The 21,702-nt window shown below is 43.5% G+C and overlaps 2 protein-coding genes across 5 annotated transcripts in view; both read left to right on the top strand.

Annotated features, from left to right (window-relative positions):
- The window catches only part of LOC126519311 (b(0,+)-type amino acid transporter 1-like), a 28,776-nt gene extending 25,559 nt beyond the window's left edge, over positions 1-3,217 (top strand). The window contains exon 5 of the mRNA XM_050168936.3: positions 3,201-3,217. Within this exon, the coding sequence (XP_050024893.3) occupies positions 3,201-3,217 (17 nt within the window). The remainder of the gene's footprint in view (positions 1-3,200) is intronic.
- On the top strand, positions 321-20,347 carry LOC126519287 (b(0,+)-type amino acid transporter 1-like). 4 transcript variants are annotated; one of them, XM_050168915.2, is made up of 8 exons: positions 321-421; positions 3,201-3,344; positions 9,874-10,068; positions 10,933-11,034; positions 12,286-12,546; positions 15,024-15,155; positions 16,848-16,944; positions 18,777-20,347. In XM_050168915.2, the coding sequence occupies exons 2-8, from the start codon at positions 3,341-3,343 to the stop codon at positions 19,555-19,557; spliced, it is 1,572 nt and encodes a 523-aa protein (XP_050024872.1). In that variant the 5' UTR covers positions 321-421; positions 3,201-3,340; the 3' UTR covers positions 19,558-20,347. The 4 variants fall into 4 exon arrangements, with proteins under 4 accessions (XP_050024872.1, XP_054921275.1, XP_050024870.1 ...); XM_055065300.2 differs by lacking the exon at positions 321-421 and adding an exon at positions 2,786-3,114; XM_050168913.3 differs by lacking the exons at positions 321-421; positions 3,201-3,344 and having other exon boundaries at positions 3,362-10,068.
- Positions 20,348-21,702: the final 1,355 nt, after the last annotated feature.

Raw genomic sequence — 21,702 nt, 5'->3', positions numbered from 1 at the left:
CGGTTACGAAAATACTTCTGCGCTTCTGCTACGAGCCGTCAGCAGCAAGTCATTTGCATTACGCGCTCGCGCGAACTGTGCGCCGAGGCCAACAGAAGCGCAGGTAGGTACGAGGGAAGCACGAGATAAAAAGAAAAGCTAGGAAATGTACAAACAGCAAATGACCGCCGCGCCAGGACTTTTTTTCCCCCGGCAGACATTTCGCAGTATTCGCTTTCTCCAAACCTGTTTGCACCCACGTCTCTTTGTACGCCTCCACCTCACTGCCTCCGCGTTCCCTTTCCCGGCCCTGAAGCATTTTTTCTATGCCGCCGGCAATGCGAGTGTAAGCCACCGTGAAATGTACAGCTAGACGATCGGAAGTGACCGACATTCTGCGACCAGCTGCACGGTTGTCAATCGTGCGTCGCCTCGGATCATGGTAAGTGGCCATTGGGCATTTTATGTTTAACGAAATTAGCCGAGTGGGCAGGCGAGCTGGTTCGACTAAACGTTGATTAGTGTTCTCTTAAGCGCAACTTATCCGTATCTTCTCATTTGCATGCTGCGTGGATTGAGAATTGTCAGCGAAGCGGAGGGTAGCGTTGGCGTGTTAGGAGTGAGGCCGAGCTCGTAAAAGGTGATAGAGCCGAAACTAACTTATTGGCATGCGGGTACTTAGTTGTGTTTCGTGAAACTTGCATCAGTGTTCTACTCAGAGGAAAGCAGCATTAGTTGTTTTCGACGTTCCATTCATGGCTCCACCTTCGGGAAGCATTGCGGAAGGCTCTTTGTTTTCAAATCGAACCATTTGGATAATGGTTGATACGCGATTCGGCCTCGATGTGGACACAAACAATGCCGAGCCGTTAGACACAATGGAAAGATCTTGCAGATCAAGGCGCACAACTACGTCCGAGTAGACGTGTTCCTTCTGACCACTGTGTGGATGCACGAAAGTTCTGTTTATCGAGGCATTATTACATTGCGACATACGAGAATGAAGGCGAAGGCAGAACAGCGCGACGGAAACTTTCGATCTGTAAGCTAGTATAAACTAAGAATAATCAGCGGACGCAACACGTATTCTATTCGCCGAGAGCTTTAGAGGGACTTCGCTCAACATCAACCCTTAGTTCTTTCGACAGGTACTTGTGTTCGAAGCTCTCGTGTTCAGATTTAGCCTTAAGGCAGATTGGAAAAGTTGTTAATATCATGTAAGGACCTTGAATAGAGTTAAGCTCTAACCATTCCTCGGGCGTCTGGCATTTTAGTGCATGTGATATTGCAGTCTACTTGATGATAGATGCTTTAAATACCGACCTCACAGTAACGGGTTATTGCTTACAGTCAGGCCGATTTCCCCTGCTTGCTTGATTTGAGCGTTTAAAATCTCTCTGTTTGTAATGGCACATTTCCGTGTGTGCATTCTGAATGCATTTCCGAATAATTTCCCGGAGCTCAACAGTGACCGCGTGACCATTTATTGGGCACAAATTTAGCCTGTGACGTGGGAACTGAGAATTTATATCAACATATCTATGATACCAAAAGCCTTCTTGAGACAATAATGAGAGAAAACAAACGCTTTATTGACATATATAATCTCGATAAGGTGCATCCGAGCTCTGCGAATTCACTTAGACTGTATTTGGAGTTGTTTATCATCAGCTATTGCGGTCACTGGACACCTTAAACTGCCTTTGTTCATACGTCTCCGTAAAGAAAGCCCGTGCTTTTTCTGCCTGCATCTAATTAGTTTCGCCGTACATGTACCGAACTTGAACGCAGTGCCGGAAAGGACTTTAGCGAGCCAGAACCTGGCAAATGTAACATTATTAGGTGCATGATTTACGAGAATTTTCTAACGTTTCCACCAATACCATCAGGCCTCCGAGATCACATCTGCAATTTGTATCAAGCATCGACGTCCTCTATATGTTAATTTCAGTTGGATGCCGTGTGTAGCAGTGAGACATCGCAAAGCCCCCTTCCCTCTACATCCCCTGCTTCGCAAAAAAAGCTACATTAACTTGTCCATTCTTCAATGTTTTAAAGAGCCTTACATATACATTGTGTGAAAATATGTTCATTGAAAAAAAAAAACTGTCAATAAGTATCCCGCGTGAAAATACAAAATTTCCTTCACTAATGGCGGCGATAATTTTAGCCCACATCGGCTCACTGATTTGTATCTCAGTGTTTATCATCTATGCTCAGCACTGCGTCCCCAGTCGTCCGTGAAGAGCAGCAGCCCATTTGTTCTCCGTTTTGGTTTCTCCATCCGGCTTTCCCACTGCTGTACAGGATCATTACGCGGCTTGAATAAGGGAATCGCTCCAGCTGCTTTAACAGGACAAGGCCGGACGCGTAGCAGTTTTTCATGCCTGAAGCTCCACTAAAACATAACAAAAGAAGCTACGCCATCCCTCAGCATGCACGCAAGGCTATGTCGTCAATCTCATTTGTGGACTCGTTTGTAGACTCCTTTGTAGTATCTGCCATGTTCCAAATTGCTAGCCGTTTCAATGTATTACCACATTTCGATGATCATGAAGCCGCAACCTCAGTTATTGATGAGGGGACAATACAGAAAAAAGTTTAAAGAATCATGAGGTGAGCGCGTTTGTGTGTTTGTGTGTGTCTTACTGTGTGTTGGCGAGTGTCCTTGAGTTCGCCTTTAGTGGGCCAAAGGGAAGGAAAGTGTGGGTGCGTTTGTGTCAACAAAATGAAGGGCCAGTTGGGAAAAGGTTGCATAAGCCTAAGAGACAATGCAACCTCCAGTTACTCCCGTAACCGGCGTCGTTTGCTCAGAAAAATGAAGCATTGATATTCTGTTGGCACCCGTTAATCGCGTCTGTTTCTGTTTACACAATCGGCGTGGCGCCACACACCACCCTCGCCCACTCAAGCCACCGCCAGTGAACCGGCTTATCATGCAACCTGAACCATGCTCAAAGCCAAGCAGAACCGCAGACAGCGATTGAGCTCACAAGCAAGCCATAACAGCTGTAAAGGCTAAGCAGTGCGCATACTAACCTCTCTCAAGAGCTCTAATAGCACAACGCCTAGGAAAAAATAAATGGATACAAAAAGAATTCATAAGTTCACATCAAGATGGGTGAGCCGACGATGGTAAGTTTCAAGCTTCTGTATTGGACACAATATCTTCATGTCTGGAACTACATTCATATGTTCTCGACTTTTTTTTTCTGTTGCAGATTGCTTGGAGCGATGAGTCAAGGGCAAGCACTTGTGTTACGCGATCTTCGTTGCCTTAGGTGAAGCAAGCCAAGAAAGGTGTGCTGCTAAGCATGAACTTGCGCAAGTGATACTCACTCAGAGTTTCTGGAGAGGCAGGATGGGTGAGTGAATATTTTCACTGCACACTTTATGCGCGTGTCGTAGTAAACTGTCGAGCACACACAGATATTATATATATGGTAGTGGCCTCGTATTCACCGCGTTCCAGTGACGAAAACAACGTGATGGTTTTGCTTCCCGTTTCGGTTTATCGGAAGGTTTCGGCAATGCAGATCTGTGTTCAACACTTTATCTGAATACTGACGAAATCACGGAAAATGTTTAGCCTGAACTTCCCTGGCAACATAGATTCACACTTTTGTTTTTTACCACATGAGCTTCCATATTCTGGTATTGTTATATATACAAGCTTCCCGGTGGGATTTGTTGTACAAACAGTACATTGTGCCCATTTGTGTTGAGTGGGAATAAAGCCAGGCAGCTTAGGCAAACTTGGCGAAACATTGTAACCTACAGCTTTCTGTGTTTCTTCCTGTCTCTTTTTCCCTTTCTTTATTTCTTTTTTGTTATTCCTACTAAAACAGGGGCAGTTGCGTATCAGTAAGTTATCGCACTTTAGTATCGTTATGCTTGTCATTTCTTCTTGTTTTATCAGCAGTTAACGTCCTTCAGTTTTAGTAGTAAAGTTTCTTCTTCTTTTGCCGTTGGACATCTGCGTTTTCCGTTTGCTATGAAAAGAAGGCACAACAGAGTCACTGGTTAGAAAAGTAACATTTATATATTATATTTACTACAGTGGAAATTAGATAATATTATTCGTTTCTCGGTTGATCTCCTCGTTAAGAAATATGCTTTTTATTGTCGGAAATTAATAATAATGCGCTCTACCAAAAAAACATGTTATGGTCTTGGTTCATTCATACGTACACTCCATACACTTGCATTTCCCTGTGATATAGGAAGACCTTTACCTCTGTTGTGCATTGCAATATTGCTGCGTTATACCCACTAAGTACAAATATGCCATCATTAACAGTGTAGAGCTGTAATGGCCAGTTGTCGCTAAGTGTACCCTGTCTTTAAGGTTGGTTTCGCTTGTCCTTTATGCGCGAATAACGTATTTGGACCAGGGTCATGTCCACATAAACAGAAATTGAGAGTCCAAGATCCATGACACAGTTTTTTTCTTCGTTTGAAAATGATTATTTCTTAGTAAGCCGTGTAGTGTAAAAATAGAAATCGGATGAAAAGTACTAAAAGCAGGCATATATGCTGAATGCTTATACAAGTGAGCGGCAGAGACTTACTCGAAGCACCTGTATACAGAGAGAGGGATTATATTGCAGTGTCGAATATTAAGGGCACGTGGCCGAATAAAAGACGGCCAGCTGAACTGACGAGCAGCGTCATCTATTTGATGCCACTGTGTATGTGATCCATTTAGCTTTGACAACCGGTCCGCTGGAGCCGCCAGGTTTTGAACCTTGCCTGAGCGTAGCAAAGATCTCATACACAAGTATAAACAGCAATGCGTTTTCCTGGTCATTGCCTTTGATGCGCAATCCTAGCGCAATGACCATGTAAGAGTCCGGCTTTTTCCTGGTAGCCGCCGGCGCTGCGAACGCATTGTGTAACATGCCCGCGTGTGGTTCGTTTTTCCCGATCGCCTATCTTTGTGGAGTATGGTGGAGCTTGGAGAGTGGCCAGCTGATAAACATTTATGTGTGGAAAGATGTTGGGAATTCTCGACAAAGGATAAGTTGTTAAATAAATGGAAGATGATAGCACGACTTCATCTCAGATCATTTTGGAAATTAAGCGCTGCTCACAAACTGGCATGTGCATGGCCAAGCCACAAGTGCTGCAGGTTCAACGATTGTACACAACTCATAAAAGCAGCTGCAGTAGATTTCTAACAAAACAACAAAAGTTCAAGAAAAGCAAACGCAAAAGATAGATACAGTAAAATCAACATATTTAGCGCAAGTAAACGAAAAGAATCACCAAAACAAGTTGAGCCAGTTCTCCATGAAAACAACAATATTGGCACAAAAAAAGCAGATAGCACAAATAACTAAGAAATACAAGACCGTGGTAGGTTTAAGAAAATAGACAAAGTATGGTTTACACATAAAGAAAGTATGAGGTCTCTTCGAACCATATTTAATGACCATTTACATTTAGGACAAAGCAATCGAGCATTCCATGAAAGGAGGCCGACAACGAGTAACAGTTTTCTCCTTCCTTCTCTCTTACATGGAATGACAATGAGACCTCTCTTTGTTGTGTCAGACAAGTCCCATAACCGATAAACTGTAGTTCCGGGCTAAGGCTTCCCTCACTCGGACATCGTTGACGAGTCCCAAAGCAATATCGTCTCTTTCAAGTGGAACGTCAGGCCAGCAGACGCAAAGCAAAAGCTACAACTTCACTATTCGTATCCAATGCCAAGTTTTTTGCTGATACGCTGTTTACGCTTCATGCCTTGTCCACATCCGACGGCAAAGATGAGCATCATCCAAGCGTTTGCCAAAGACACGTCGGCAAGCTTCGAGTGACCGGAATCTTAAACAGCGTACCCCTTGACACAGGATGCAAGAGAAAGTGATAACTGCACATTCCGGCTTTCCCGCTTCACGTGCAACTGGGCAACTAAAATAAGCGCGATATGCCACTTTTGCTCGAGGGTCCTTGACACCTTGATGAGGGAAGACCAGCTTACCATTTAATATAAGCTGCATGAAACAGGGAAATGGACAGTGTCAATGTTAATGGCGTTGCCAGTACCATAGGTCGGCAAAGTAAAATGAACTCATTCATTCTCACTCAAACATTGTTTTATTTTTTGCTCGGGGCTGCGCGTGGACTCAGACTAATCACAATTCTACGGAACTGGGCTCACTTGAACTCAACCTCACTAGAGTTTTACTAAGCCTGGCTCACTCGCACTCAAACGCACTAAAGATCTATGCTCAGCCACGTTTCAATGGAAGTGAATTCCGCACATTATTCCACACAATTTCACACAAAATTGCCGCCCAAATGCCCGCTCGAAGCATTTTGCGTGCATTCGCGGGCTTCTTTCACGCTCGAAAACACACTTTTATGTAGCACGTACTGAGGAACAGAAAGCTGTATCGCGAATGTTTCATGTTGCTCTACAATGTTCGCATTGATACTTTTCTTTTAATTATAACATTTGACAAGATTATTAAATAATTAAGGCTAATTATGTAATTAGGCGGAAGGAACAAAACAGTTTGAGTATCTCCAAACGACGGAAAACAACATTAGCTTTATTCTGTACAACTACGTGGCATTTGCATATTTTCAAACTCTGGCTAAAGTTGGCTGGGGCACCCTGTATATGCTCTTACTCGAATAGATCATCGTGTGTTTTGCCGTACTAGAATGAATATAGCAGAAAGATTTTGGTAAGATTGAGCAGTCATATAGCTCACATAGGAAACAAAGTGTGTCAGTCAGTTGGTTTTCTTTCTAGATGTTGATATTATTTCTCTACATGACTTAAGCTTATACTTAACACGCTGTCTTTCATTCTCATGTTTGGTCTCGCGCACGATATCAAAAACTAACATTAGGAGACTAGTAGTCCTAAAAGAAAACACTGAGGCATACTGCTCGTGTTGGTTACAGAACGCAGACTATCTATTTTTGGTAGGTAGAATAATACTCGTACTGCAACAACACTGCAATATAGGCTACTTTATTACATTAGATTTTCACCACCAGCCGTGACTGAGTTTTTCCAAATCACTTGCTACTATAAGCTCAGAAAATGTTGTTCCTACCATAGGTCGGCAAAATTAACTGAACTCGTTCAGCCTCACTCAAAAAATAAAATATATTTTTGCTTGGAGCTCACCCGCACTCAGACTCGTAGGAACTTAGGTGAATTCAGTCGGACTCAGACTCACAAAGATTCTGTTCAGTCGTGGTTCCTCGGACTCACGCACTATAGAATCAGGCTAAGGTCGGTCCAGTTGGCCTACATACTGTACCTCGGGCTGTCTCGGTAACATAACACATAATATAACGTGCTTTAACCGAGACTAATACGTAGCACCCGCCGAGAGATTACAAACGCTAGATGTTTAAGAAAAAAGTACGCGCAACAGTTTTAAATATAAATGAACGTTCCTTATTTCCTATTTTCACTGTCTTTTAATAAATAAGTACGACGCACGATCTTGGAAGTGTTGGAACATTTTGCTCAGCGATAGAATGTGCGCAACGAATCTTTAAATAATTTAGAAATCTTTATTTGCGCGTTTGGGCATGCATGTTTGGGCATGCGTGTTTGGGCATGCGTGTTCATACGCGTTTTCTTTTTTTGTTGGCGCATGCGTGCGTACAAAAAATATTACTCTGCTGGACTCGCTAAGACTCGATACTCACCAATATTCTGTTCATCGGTCGGTCTTACTCTGAGAAAGTGAACTCATAAACAGTATACCAAGGCAGTGTGTCGATCGGTAGTCCCACCATTGAGCAGAAGCTACTGGCCCTCTGCATAATTTTTTTTAGTTTTTAATTAATTTGACACACAGGCGTAAAGTACAAATTACCCTGTCAGCTCAGTTTGAACGGTCAACGGTGGCAAGTGAGTGGAAAGCTTAGTTGTGAAGAGTGCTACTATGAAAGAACTAGGACGTACTGTCAAACCTTTGATTGTACTGCTTAGGTTCCACGCTCACGCGAGGAATAAAATACGGTACAACCTGCACTCATCCTTCATTTCTATAGATTGCTCCATGGAATACAACGCTTGGTGCGTCTTATCTGAATATATAAACAGACTATATCTACATATTTATGCAAGTGCTTCTGTCCAGTAAATTAGAGTAGTGATCTATGTGGGAAAAATCAACTTAAGCACCTCGTTAGCATGCAAATCCATAACTGACTAGCGAACAAGATTCGGCCCCTAGATGTTTCAATTCAAGAGTGAACGACAACGGTGTCATGCAAACTGGAAGGCGCGTGAAAGCTATACTTCAATGAAGTTCATTGCATGGCATTAGCAATGTAGGCAATAATCGTTACATGATGTCATTTCAGATGTCTACAGAACTGCTTGTGAACGTGTGAGTCACACAAAAGTGCGTTTTATGACAATTTTGCACAACCGGGACTCAATTAAATATATTGGAAGTCCAAGACTCGCTAACCACCGACTTACCCCGAATATAAACGTCAGCGGATTGGGTCTCATTCGACACGGCATGAATAGTGCGCGTCTTTCTGTAGAACAGGCTGTTGTTATGCTTGAGTATGTAATTACCTTCAATTCCAAATCACCTGCCGTTAATTGGCAGCGTCTAACAAGATTCGCATGTTGACTGCGCATTCTCAACAGTTATCTCGGGCATACCGTCAACAGGAGACATGATAAGAAAACTGCATCGCTACAAAGAATTGAGGCCCTCAATAGGAGCGAAATACATCTTTACCTCTAAGCGCTCTGCATTCGTTATCTGTACAAACCTTGGACAGAAATATCTGCGGCGCAAAACACAAGGGAGTGCGAAAACAATATAAGCTTCTAACGCCATACGAAAACATTACACTGGCCAAACTAAATCGTTCTTTCGGTAGCAAACTAAATGTCCACAAAATGTAATTGGCTGCAAACATGCCTAATCATTTTTTTCATCCATTCTAAAAAGACGCGACTACATTACGTATTTCTAAAAACAAGAATACCGTACCTTTAAAAACATACTCAGTGCCCTTGCACTCTGTGAAGAAGGATGATCTGCGAAGCTGTGTATGTGGGCCCCTTAATCGCGAACTGCACGTCCGCCGTGAGTCGGCCCTGCATTGCACTGTCTTTGTGATCGGCCTACGTATGGAGAGGGCTTAACGCCTGCTTTATCTGCACTGCGGGTTGGCCGGGCATTTCACTCTCTGGGATAGGCACACATATGGGGAGTTTCTTGCTTACCACGCCAACGACTCGAAAATTTCCTTGGATGGTAGAGGTATACAGCGGATCTGTAAAAGGTAAAAATGCACGGCGTATATATGTATATAGGCATATCAAAAGAAAATTGAGCCCATGTGCCATATGGCAAATCGTCAATTTTTTGTGTTGCAACTGGGTTCATAACCTTAGCAGCCGACAACGGGAATTACGCTGGTTATTTGTTTTACTTCGGTTCTTTCCTTACAGCTCGCTGCAGCATGCTTGACTTCTTGCCTTTATATAGTCGCTACTCACAGTACATACAAACTGGTTGCGAGCCAGCTCATGTTGTTGTGCCTCACTGGCACATTAGTTCTTCATTAACGCTTTAGTTCTCCTCGACATAGATTAAGTTACCGAGGTTATCTTCGTACCACTTCAACGGAGCAGCACTAATTCCCACTGGAATATCCCCGCCTCCTATATTGTTGAGGGGCTGATACATCTGTAACTTCATTTCCGACATGCCTTGACAAGGAATTCTCTAAGTAGCATTATCTACTTTGTGATAACCGTCCGGGAAGTCTAAGCGAAGCACACTGGTGTTCCGTGTATTGTCTTCACCGAAACCAGTTCCTCACCCGCCTTTGGTGCACTACGAGTAATGTTCGCGCACACCGATGGGTTCCATGCGAGCACAGGGTCTGCAGTGAGCAATGTCCAACAAGGCAAGGCGCCGAATCCACCCTGCGAATCGCCAACCGAGGGTAAGGCCAAAGAACAGACACCTGCTGCCCCTCAAGAAACGTCATCGGCAGCGCGTGCCGATAAGGCGGCCCTCAAGCGACAAGTTGGACTGGGAAGCGCAGTCGCCCTTATTATTGGGAGCATCATCGGTGAGTTACCTTCACGTTAGCGTTACGTGCATTCCATCATACTATACTTATAATGCAAGTCCGTATTTAGTAAAAAGAATCATATTATAGGGCGATGTTCTTCGTTAAAGATGGACGCAAACTTCGTTAAAGTGAGAAGTGACTCCGAATTCTATGAGTGCGTCGCCGTATTGTGTATTGTTGGGTATATACAGCATTTCAAGCAATGCAGTTTTGTTTAGTATTGCCATGCCGATCTGTTCCTTTGTCTTGTATGGATATCTAGCGGTATGGGTTGAGCAAGCGTTATTGAAGCAAGCGATATGTTTTACCGATTGGTAGAATGAAGCAATGCTTACCAACGTCACTGCTCACCAATGTCTAACTTGCTTTAAGAGGGATGAACACTGTGCAACCTTCATGACTTAATTACGCAACTACGTCTACGCAAAAACATAAACGTACCAGTGCATGTTGCAAAGAGTCACCGGTTGTCCAGGAAGGAATTTGGAGTCTAAATACACCCCAGAAGATGTTTGAGATCGGAAATATCTCGACAGAGAAGAAAGTAACAATAATATTGACTTCTATGATTACTGTGGCGCCGGTAACTGTCGTTATGACATAATAGTTGCCATTGGGCTATAATTAGAAACGTCCCGGTTTTCCAGGAGTTTTTCGGATACGTGTGCGAAGGCGGCGAACGTGCCATAAATAGGGATTTCTAAAATTTATGTAACTCATCGTACATCCGTTCCAAATAGACGCATACTTTACCAAGGAAAGCCTTTAGGATTGTCAGTTGTAATCCTTCTAAGTGCTCAGTTTATTCTGTTACGCGATAGGCATTACTGCCCTTTTTTTGTTTCCTTTCCTTTTTTGCAGGTTCGGGAATTTTCGTTACACCTAGCTCCGTATTCAGAAACTCCGGCTCCATTGGCGTAGACTTGCTAGTGTGGATTGTTTGTGGAATCTTAAGCATCACAGGTGAGTTTGTTCCTCAGCGAAAACGGGTAATTTCTTTTTTTAGAGTTTAGCTGTGAGCCCATATACCTACTTCAAAGGAACTTCACCGATATTTTATGTAATTTGATGCATAAAGTGAAACAATCAGTTTTTTTAGACTACTCCAATAAATCGGCTTGTCTTTAACATTAAATTACGCAAGATATTGTCGTATGATGGCAGTAAGGTCAGAGATATCTTTGTATATACTGTAATAGCGACAGGGTTTTCAAAAGCTTTACGTTACTTAGGAGCTTCACCTGAAAAACTGACATCTCAAGATAAAGCAATAATCAAATTGGTTTTCTTTTTCGGCAACCCCTGAACCTAATTTTATGAGTCATTTTCCTATATTTATAATAACTCCTGAAATTTGGGAGATTATCTCAAGGAAGTAAATTTTTTTTCAAAATATTGCCAAATATGTTACCATTTCAGAAATTAAAGCATCATTTGTGGAGCTATGTAGCTGAGCAAAATACGTGAACATCTTAACTTTTACACTACATTTACAGTTGTTTAAGGTGGTCAAGATTCTTGTTTTACGCAGCTATAAATACAGCGCCAATAATTTGGGAAGCGACTCTTGCAAAAGTCTCGCCAACAATCTTGATTTCATGCTTTCTCTGTGATTATATATCATGTCTGCCACCTTTCAATAATGTGACAGGTGAAATTTACAGCATCGTGTCTACTTTTGGTGCCAGGCTGTGGTGTTGCAGATGTTCTGCAGTTTTTTTAGCTTAATAATTTTCGGCAATTCATGTCAGCAATTGCGCGCCCTATGCCAAGATTGTGATTACGAGAGTTCGTATAATTCAGCTTTCTCTCCAAAATTAAAAAAAAATCATTCGCTAAGCTTACACTAAGAACCTAATTGCGTTTCACACATATTTCAACAAGCCATTGGAATTAGCCCCCAGCTGAAGCTTCATCTTACAAGCCGTCACGTTGCCATGTTTACTTCGTTGAGGAAGCCGCTGAAACATCGGTCGTCTATTTTGTAGCCATACCACTTTCCAAATTTTGGTTCACTACTCGGCATAATTTTTTTGAACAAACCGTCCGGCTAATTAGGGTGGTCAGACAACTTCAAGCGATTCGCGACGTTTTTTTCTGCGAGAAAAAAAACTGCACCCTGTTCGAACGACACCCTTCGCAGACAAATGCCTGAACTTGAACTTTTACACGCCAAACACGGGTCACGTGACTTGGCGTCTGCACCTCCGGCAGGCGGGCTGTGCTACGCCGAGCTGGCGACGCTTCTGCCGACGTCGGGTGGAGACTACGCGTACCTGACGGCTGCCACCAAGGGCCTGGGTCGCTTCGGCGACGTGGTGCCGTTCCTCCAGATGTGGTGCTACTCTCTGGTTCTGGACCCGATGAGCGCCGCGTTGCAGGGGCTGACCTTCTCCAGCTACGCGCTCAGCATCGTCTATCCAACCTGCCAAGCGCCCTACGAGACGACCGTGCTCGTGGCGCTGAGCTTCACTAGTGAGTCGTACCAGTGCGGCACGCGGTCTTGTGCTCTAAGAGAATTCGAATACGCGCGAGCCGCTTTCTATCCCTCGATGTCATCGTCGTGATCATCTTCATCGTCTTCTGTATTGATCTTCACCTCTGTATTGATCATATTATCACTGAGAATGATCGTCACCAGCCACGTTGACATCCACTCCTGGACGAAGGCCTTTCCCAGTGACCTCCGATTGACACCGGATACCGTCAGCTAACTTTCAAGTAATGTACGCGAGTTTTCTCATCTAATCCCACATCCCAATCAGCTGCGGCCTTCTACTGTTTTTCCTACTCTTGGGCTTATTTTATCACTCTGGTAAACTGCTGGTAATCTGCTTCACGCATGGCGCGAGCAGCTCAACTTCCTTTCTTGCTCGTATGCGGTATCGATTACCGAGAATGCTGGTGTAGCAGATATTTGAAATTCAGATTATCTCGATAATTAACTACTACTGTGAAACGGCTTGCGTGAGCCCAAGTCAGATTATATTAGCAACTTTCCTCGTTTCCTTACCCCCATGGGACTCAAACCCCGCCAGCTCTCTCCTGTCGGGCAATTCTCTCCCCCTTTCGTCTCTGTTCACTAGCGAGTCATTAAGCTCATATGCACTTAACCTCTGTGTCGCAAGACATTCTTTTCAAATCGTGTGTGAACTCTTCTGCTGCTGCTCTAAACACGTCTGCATGCAGTCGTAAACCTGCTGTGTAGTTTACAAATGCGTAATAGTAAGCGCACCGTACTTTCGTGCATCGATGCAGTCAAGACATGCGCGGGTAAAGGTTGGAGTCGCACATTGCATACATGGTAGGACGCAAGAGAGCCTCAGGGGCGCAAATCATCCTTTCAAATTTACATACCGCTAAAATTAGTCAATTGTTCCTGACAGTTTGCCGTCATACGCACTCAAATACCGTGCAGGATTTATACTTGCGAAAAGAAGTGCCCGCGCGTCGAAAGCTCCTGATGGTCTTATTGATTCGCGCTAGAATTGTACTTTGTTGACGCACAAGATCTCAAATCGGACCGCGTAAACTCAGACCATAGAGAACCATTGCCATTTCACTTCAGCCCGCAAAAAGCTGGCGTGTCAAAGTGGTGTGACTGGTGCAAATACACAAGCTCAGTCGTCAAGGAGAAAGGTCGTGTGATAAAATTAGCAAATTTCCTGACATAGTCGTGTGCCAACTAACGCGTAGCAAGGGTAGCTGGGAGAGGCCTTCGTCTTGTAGTGGTTATAAACTTTGGTTCCTATGATGATCGGCGCCAGAATTAATTGATTATGGTTAAGTAATGTTGGAGCTATTAACAGGCAGAAGGAGGTCTTATATTCAGACTGTATCGGGACTTCCAGTTCAAGAACAATTATGAGAGATAACAGGTCTAAGCAATCGTAGCAAAGAAATGAAGTAAGAAATATAAATGAATAATCAAATACCACAAAAGCAAGAACTGGAAAAAAAACAATGCGTATACTAAATTTTAACCCAAGTTAGTAAGTAATAGGTTCTTTTACTTAATTTGGTAAAGAGATTTCACACCTTTCGTTATGACTACTAGCCCCTTCCATGTGGAATCGGAAGTGGGTTGCATAGTCTATTTATGACTGTTATCATGGAATCTCGATAAAACAAACTTCCTTTGCAACAATCTATTGGCACCATAACCTATAAGGTTAGATGGTAAGAATGTGATCAATGGTTGCTCATTATTCACAAATACATGGAAGAAAATATCGAAGTTACTGGACGATGAAGATTATAAAGCAAAACGCAACTATACCAGTAATTGATGTCTTTACTGTTGACCAACATAGACCTCAACTATATCAATCATAATTTTTATGACTACAATAACAAAGCCTATGCGAGCAACGTAGCACACTTGATTACTCATACAAATCGTTCTTTCCTCCATGCATGCATGCAACAGCTTCCCGTCTTACGAAGTAGCCCGAAAGGTCATCAGCAATTAACAGTGTTCAACTGGACGAACTTTTATTTATCTTCAGTCACACATAATTTTATGAACTCTTATTGCAATTACAATTAACTTGTTTTTACCCATTGCCAGCAATACTGGAAAGCGGTTCAACAATAGTATAGATAAGTTACATAACCGCAATAAATCGCGTAACATATAGCGTCACAGCACTATACTACACAATTACGCAATATTTTAGTACCAAACTAAGAAGTAACACTTTACTGTACCATCATTATTAACAGAGGTTTTTGCACATGAAATAAAAACTTATTCAGAGGCTGCAAGACAGTGAGCGAAAGTTTCATATCGTTGGGTATAAAGCTCAATAACTGAATGAGAATATTCTAAACGCCGGTTCTCAGAGATAGCAAGCAAAAGGTTAAATAAAACACTATTTAGTTTTATCTCTCGCACTGAAACACCAACTTTCAAATATTTGCGCTAAACTGTATTTTACTCTCTTCCACAGCTCTAGCAACTGCCGTCAACTGTTTCTCTGTGAAGACTTCTGCAAGAGTTCAAGACATCTTCTCTAGCATAAAGTGCCTCATTTTGATATCAGTAATTATTACTGGAGCAGTATTCGCTTTCAAAGTTACTGGTAAGTTGGAGCTATATTTCTGCTCATTTGCGTAGTGTAGTACATGGTAATTGAGGTTCGCAAGTAAACGTTGTGTGCCCCTTTATAACTTTATAAGGCGCAATGCTCAATCAAGTTATATAATTGTTATATAATGTGGGGCGTTTGAAATGTCATATTTTGTGTCGTGCTTGGCTGTCAATTTTTTCATTCCTCTTACTCCTAAATATAAATTTCCGGCCTACCAATGTAAAAAAAGTACTGTCATGCCAACAATGTAACCATACATGCAACACTGGCAAAGTGGGCGTAGACACAACGTTGCGTATACATCTCTCTTTACGTTTCTATTTTCGGGGAGAGGGAGGGGGACTGCCAGTTCACTACTCAGGCTCATTCAAATCCACACCATGGTAAAGTTGGTGTAGTAAGCTGCAACGTTATTCTCTCTATTAGTACTATACAGCAATATCTCCAGCCGTTACTCTTCTTTTAGTTGTCCTTCACAGCACGGGTGCATCCCTAATGCCCGGCAGAGTTGTACGTAAAGCAGGTGAACGTACTTCTGAGGGGCGTGATTTCTTCATAGCTTTATCGTTGCTTTAAATTTATTTTATGAAGATTCACTCCAATGAGGTTCGTGTTAATGTATAGTGCAGCGTCCAGCCTAGTAATCTTTATGACTATGACTTAGGACAACTTACGCAGCTTTAGAGTAAGCAATCATTACGTTAAACCAGTAACTGCTTTCAGTGGCTATCACTAATAAAATCCGGTAACCGCGTGGCTTCTGTTTCTTCCAATCACGTAGAGCTAGAAGCTCAATTGCGTTTATTTGTTCTTTCATTTTTTCATTTTTATGCATTAATAATAAGACCTTCTAGGTACAGTCCGAGACCTACTTGCACAATCTTCATATCTAAGGTCGATATACAGTTGTGAAATAAATCAACAATACGTCATTCTCTCATAAATTGACTTAATGTTGTTAAAGCCGCGAAATATAATTTTCTTTATACAAGCGCCCAATTTGCACAAACAACTTTGGACCATTACCGCGAATCTTTTATTAATGTTTATTTCACATCATCCAAGTCGCCTTGGTCAAAATCATTCATTGATTCTACATATGCATTATATGCAAATGCAAATTTTACATACGCTACTGTGAGATTTGCTTGTTAACTGTAATGTTGCGCCACCCGCCGTGGTTGCTCAGTGGCTATGGTGTTGGGCTGCTGAGCACGAGGTCGCGGGATCAAATCCCGGCCTTGGCGGCCGCATTTCGATGGGGCGGAATGCGAAAACACCCGTGTACTTAGATTTAGGTGCACGTTAAAGATTCCCAGGTGGTCGAAATTTCCGGAGTCCTCCACTACGGCGTGCCTCATAATCAGAAAGTGGTTTTGGCACGTAAAACCCCATAATTTAATTGTAATGTTGCGTCTCCCACGGACTATATAACATTTTTTTAACTTCAAGCCAGTTCAGGTCAAACAACATTTTCATAGAGATAAAGAGGATATTGGCCATAAACTCATGTTCATTTAGCAGTCAGATGGTGTTTGTAGCCCTGACTGCGTCGACCCTTTGAAGAACGCAAACTGCCTTGGCCTTGTGCATGCAGTAACGCGCCGTTCTTGCAATGACATCCAGCAGTGCCCAGAGATTACTGGTGAAAGCTGCATGTGCCTAGAATGGTGTTCATTTCAGACAACCATTTTCAAGACGAAGCATTGTTCAGGAAGCCTGAGTCCGCAAGCCGACTCGTCCTTGCATTTTACGGCGCACTCTACTCGTACGGAGGATGGTGAGCGTAACCACTGGACACATTTTTTAAGCGAAGTACGCAAACTGCTTCGATCGGCCAGTCGCGCGGCAATATTTCATCTATTCTCGGGCTTCTTTCAAGCTTGGAGGAACGCTGTTATCTAGCACGTATTGAACAGAAAGCTGTGTCGGGATTTTTTCGCGTTGTTCTACAATTTTATCACTCACACTTTTCAACTAATCATAACACTTGAGAAGTTGAATAATCAATTAAGACTGTGTCAATTAAATCGAATGCAAGAAAAAATAATGTGGGTATCTCCAAGCAACGGCAAGCAACATTACCTTGGTTCTGTCTAGCTACGTGGCATTCGTAATATATCTTTAATGTTTGGCTGAAGTTAAGTGGGGCATCCTATATAAGCCCGAAGTAGCCTGTATACTGACCGAAAATAGCATTCCGGGCATTCATGCGGTTCTTCATAAATCCGATTAACGCTCACAGTTGGGTAATTCACCAACTTTGGCAGAACAGAGAGCCAATGTTGTGTTCCAGCAATGAGAACATAGCATCATGCATGCTCGTATGTTAGTAAAGCCGCTAGATCCTCTAGGACAAAAGAGAATTGCCTTAATCTTCGAAGTGCTGCTGATGAGACGCGGAAAGCGCTCTCCCATCAAGCAAGTTGGGACATTTATAGGCCAAGCAGGCTCAGATACCGCTGCCCCCCCCCCCCCCCTACAGCCGGCCCAATCTCGAGAGGACGTGGTGGATGTAATGCGAATGCAGGGTAACGTGCTCCCGAACCTCCATTTCTTCCTTGTCCTTCAGGCCACATCCTATTGCCCTCGTTGTCCAGGCTGTGGGGACAACCGGCGTTAATTCACGTGACGCCTGAGCATCAGCCCCCGCCGCCTGGACACAGACCTTACACCAACCCCATCCCAGCCCTAGATAGCTGGCAGGCTGTGCCAAGAAACCCGAACCCGCAGGTTCAGCAGGTGCTGGTCCAGCGGGCACGCGAAATCGTCACGGCCATTGCAACCCTTGACTAATGGCCCCACCCTTCAACTTTACAACAATAAAGTTATTTAGTTCTCTCTCTCGTAAACTTTGGCTCGTTGTCGCAAATGTACAGTGAAAGGCATTATTGTTTCTTCTAGAGGGATTCTACAATTACACATACAAGCTTATGGAAGGCAAGGTATTTTAAGTGTATGATTATCTTTTCGTCTTCGAGAAGAAATGTACTACTGCGTGAGTCGCGCTTCAAAAATGAAAGCACACTCTATGAGGCTGAGTTTCATTTCGTAGCAAAGACAGACTGAACATCTGCTTGTGGCATGAAGTGCTCGTTTTCACAAGCTTGAAAATTTGTAGGACATAGTACGCATTTGGGCTGGTTGGTTCATGATTACAAGCACAAAATAGCGCTAAACAGCAGCATGAACAGAGGGACACAGACCACAGCGTTGAACAACAACCAAATGTTAGCGCTGTGGTCTGTGTCCCTCTCTTCGTCCTGCTGTTTAGCGTTCTTTTCTGCTTGTAGGCCATGTTCGCAACGACGAGACAGCTGATTTTATACAGAACGTGTATTCCTTACAACGTTCTGCACGCAAGTAATGAATATATTTATAACTTAATTGAGAGTTCTGATGAAAATTTTCGCAATCTTTAACAGTCCTCTATTGGATGCATCAGGTATTAGGCTACTATAAGTGTTTCATTATGTACTTGATGTCAACGCACTTCATAATTAATCGTGTGGAAGGTGTATAATTGTAGACTCGAAAGCCTCGTTCGATTGCCGCTCAGTGCCAATCAGTTGCCCATTAATTGCAAACAAAGCCTGTCATTTTCTTTACCAGGAAACAAATATGCCTAATCGCTGAAGAGGTCACTGAGCCACACAAGAACATTCTGAGGGCCACCCTGATTGGTATCCTAGCGGTGACCGCCATATACGTGCTGACGAACGTCGCCTACTTCGTCGTCTTGGACCCGAACACCTTCGCCACCTCCGAAGCCATCGCCGTGTCCTTCACCGCTGCCACGTGGGGTGGCAATGCCGCCGGCATCATACCGGTCGCCGTTTCCATAAGCACGTTCGGCACGCTTTGCGCCGGTTTCTTCAGCTCTGCCCGCGTCATCCTAGCCGCGTCCAGACAGGGACACCTAGCACCGGTCTTCTCCTGCATCACCCTCCACACATCGACACCAGTGGCCGCGATCATGCTCCGTGGCAGTCTGGCCCTGGCGTTCACTTTCATCGGTTCCATTTCGTACCTGATCGAGGGATCTGTGTTTCTGGAAAATGTATGGGAGATTGTGGTGCTCCTGTGTCTCTTCGGCCTCCGCCACACGATGAAGGACGCCCACAGACCTTACGCCGTTCCGCTGCCCTTGGCCGTCGTCAAGTTCCTCGTGTCTGTAGCGCTGGTCGTTATACCCCTGCTGAGACCCGTCGACTGCGTGCAGTACGTGGTCATTCTGGCCATGCTGGTCGCCGGTGCTGTGTACTATACTGTGTTCGTTGCGTTTTCGTGCAGTGTTCCAGGAACTAAACCCCTCACGCGGTTCATCCAGAAGTTACTTCTTTCGGTGCCTTGCACGAATGACCTGGAGATCATGTTGAAGGAGAAGCTGTGATAAACCTGAGCGTTGTTATGGTTCATAGAAAGCCTGACTCTGTGTGGATAATCCCGGAGGAGTATCTGCGTGCTACGTGTGAGAAGAGATCTTGTTAACGACGGTGAGCAGCTGCTCGCTTACATCATTAAGCCTTCACATCCATCAATTGCGTTTCGTAGTTAGGCCATCGATAGAATGTGTAGGCGTCTGAAGCAGGTCGCCGACCAGATCCGCATAACAAGCGCCCAGCTCACAGCTTTCAGAACGCATTGCTTTTGTTATGACAGGCGGATGGTTTTAGAAAACAGTGTGCACTATATTGTGAATCATTATTCTACATTACCCTTTAACTACCTCCGAGAACTAGGAAGACGTGAGAGTGTTCAAAATTTATGATGTCTATGTGCAGTGGGGATGGCATTCTTCTGTTGAGCCCGAGGTGCAGTCGGATTGAATTAAGGCCATTGAAGCACCATTCCCGTTAGACCAGAATGGAAACGGATAATGCATTTCTATTTAATTAAAAGGTTAATGAGCCATGGTAACCAAGCGCTAGTCTTTCAATATGACCCGCTTCAGAGGATTTCGTTCATCCCTCTTTCGTTTCCTTTTTCTTCCTTTCTTAGTGCAGGGAAGCAGGTTAGGGCTAGATATAAGACAATAAATTTATGTTTTCTAATATGACCATACGGCATTATTGTACATGTGGCACAGGTGTGATATGAGATTATTTGATAGGGGTGCTCAAGTTCGGGTCGACTTCTCTGTCTTTCTGTAAATAAATTCATCCACTGCTACTACTACGCTATCGAGATGTTTCACCTGCTTTGTCATTCGTAGTTCGCACACGCATTGGTCGAGACTGTAGGGTTACGCCAGCATCAGCCTCTTCGAGATTACGACAAGGCTCAGGTCTTAAAGGTTGCGAAGTCACGCTAGCGGGCTTAGATCACGTTGATCCCACAGTGCCTTATTTTACGAGGCATGAAGCCAACAAGGGGATATGGGCTGGCCTAATGTAAAGATCAATTTTGCGTGCTTCTATTCCTCTCTTTTCATAACTCGTTATCCGCCATTCTTACTATTCGCTGACAAATTGCGATAAGAAATAGCATTATAATAAAATTCTTACATTCTCGAGGCCCTCGGTCCTTATTCGGAAAAGCACTCATGCAGACGGACTCGATCGTGATGCTGGACATATTATTAGCGAAGACGACCACGCAATCGCCAGAGCCACTCTCTAATGATAAAAAAAAAGACTTTGTGAACTAACCTCCGCCCCCCCCCCCCCCGCCCGCATATTTCTTCAGCTGTGATTCTCGATAGAATAATGCACTAATAGCTGAGGAAGATGTTCTAGTGCATTTGTTTACCGGTGTCGCATGGTATTTTGAGCTCATCGCGTTAAGCATACGCATTCCTACGACTAATTTAAATTCTGTTCGGTTTCAAATTTTGAATTGGGTCAAACCGCAAGTTTAACAGGTTATTTGAGGCCCCATGGTAAAGGAGAATTCAAATCCCTTAATTAAAAGCCCTGATCACAGATAAATGACAAGTAAAACTAAATTATCTGCTTCATAACCATGCCGATAATAGTAGCAAAAACGAAAGAAACAATCTGCGATGAGATGCGCGTACAGAGTATAATTCAACTGATAATAACGTTCCACATTGTTAGTAAAGTCTCCGAATAACTCAGCCTTCTCGCCCTGAATTAGAAGTGCATCTACGAAAAAACTGGGAAATAGATCAAGCAACTAAAACACTATTTTGTCGAACTAAAAAAAATCAGCCCTCTATGAAGCATAAAGACGAGGCAATCTTGATTCGATGACTTAATTATGTACACAAGAAAACTCGCGCTTCAACTGCCCGATCAGTAGGCGACGTGTGCGCACACAAATATTTCCTCGAGCAGATCTAGTTGGAATATAGGTCGGAGAAAAAAAAAAAGCATTTTATACCTTGGTTAGCTTAACAACAAACATTTGTAGCTGCCACTGTAAGCCTCAGTAAGTTTTAGTGGCGACATGTGGATTATGGCGTGATGCTTTGCTTCAACTGACGCAGTTGTAGCCTTTTCAAAACAATTACACGCAGCCAGCAGGAGTTCTTTCCTTATTTGTGAGAATCGAGTGTGCTGGCCAGTCTCTCAAT

Source organism: Dermacentor andersoni, chromosome 10, assembly GCF_023375885.2.
Source record: "Dermacentor andersoni chromosome 10, qqDerAnde1_hic_scaffold, whole genome shotgun sequence".
NCBI classification, from domain to species: domain Eukaryota; kingdom Metazoa; phylum Arthropoda; class Arachnida; order Ixodida; family Ixodidae; genus Dermacentor; species Dermacentor andersoni.
The sequence above is the reverse complement of the archived record's forward strand: the minus strand, read 5'-3'. Positions and strand labels throughout refer to the sequence as shown.

What these genes read in the sequence shown, in the direction of transcription:
- LOC126519287 (XM_050168913.3), top strand. Translation starts at nt 9,837, where the DNA reads ATGTTCGCGCACACCGATGGGTTCCATGCGAGCACAGGGTCTGCAGTG. An exon ending in CGTGGCGCTGAGCTTCACTA is followed by an intron (nt 12,547 to 15,023) that starts GTGAGTCGTACC and finishes TCTCTTCCACAG; the next exon opens with CTCTAGCAACTGCCGTCAAC. An exon ending in ATTCGCTTTCAAAGTTACTG is followed by an intron (nt 15,156 to 16,847) that starts GTAAGTTGGAGC and finishes TGTTCATTTCAG; the next exon opens with ACAACCATTTTCAAGACGAA.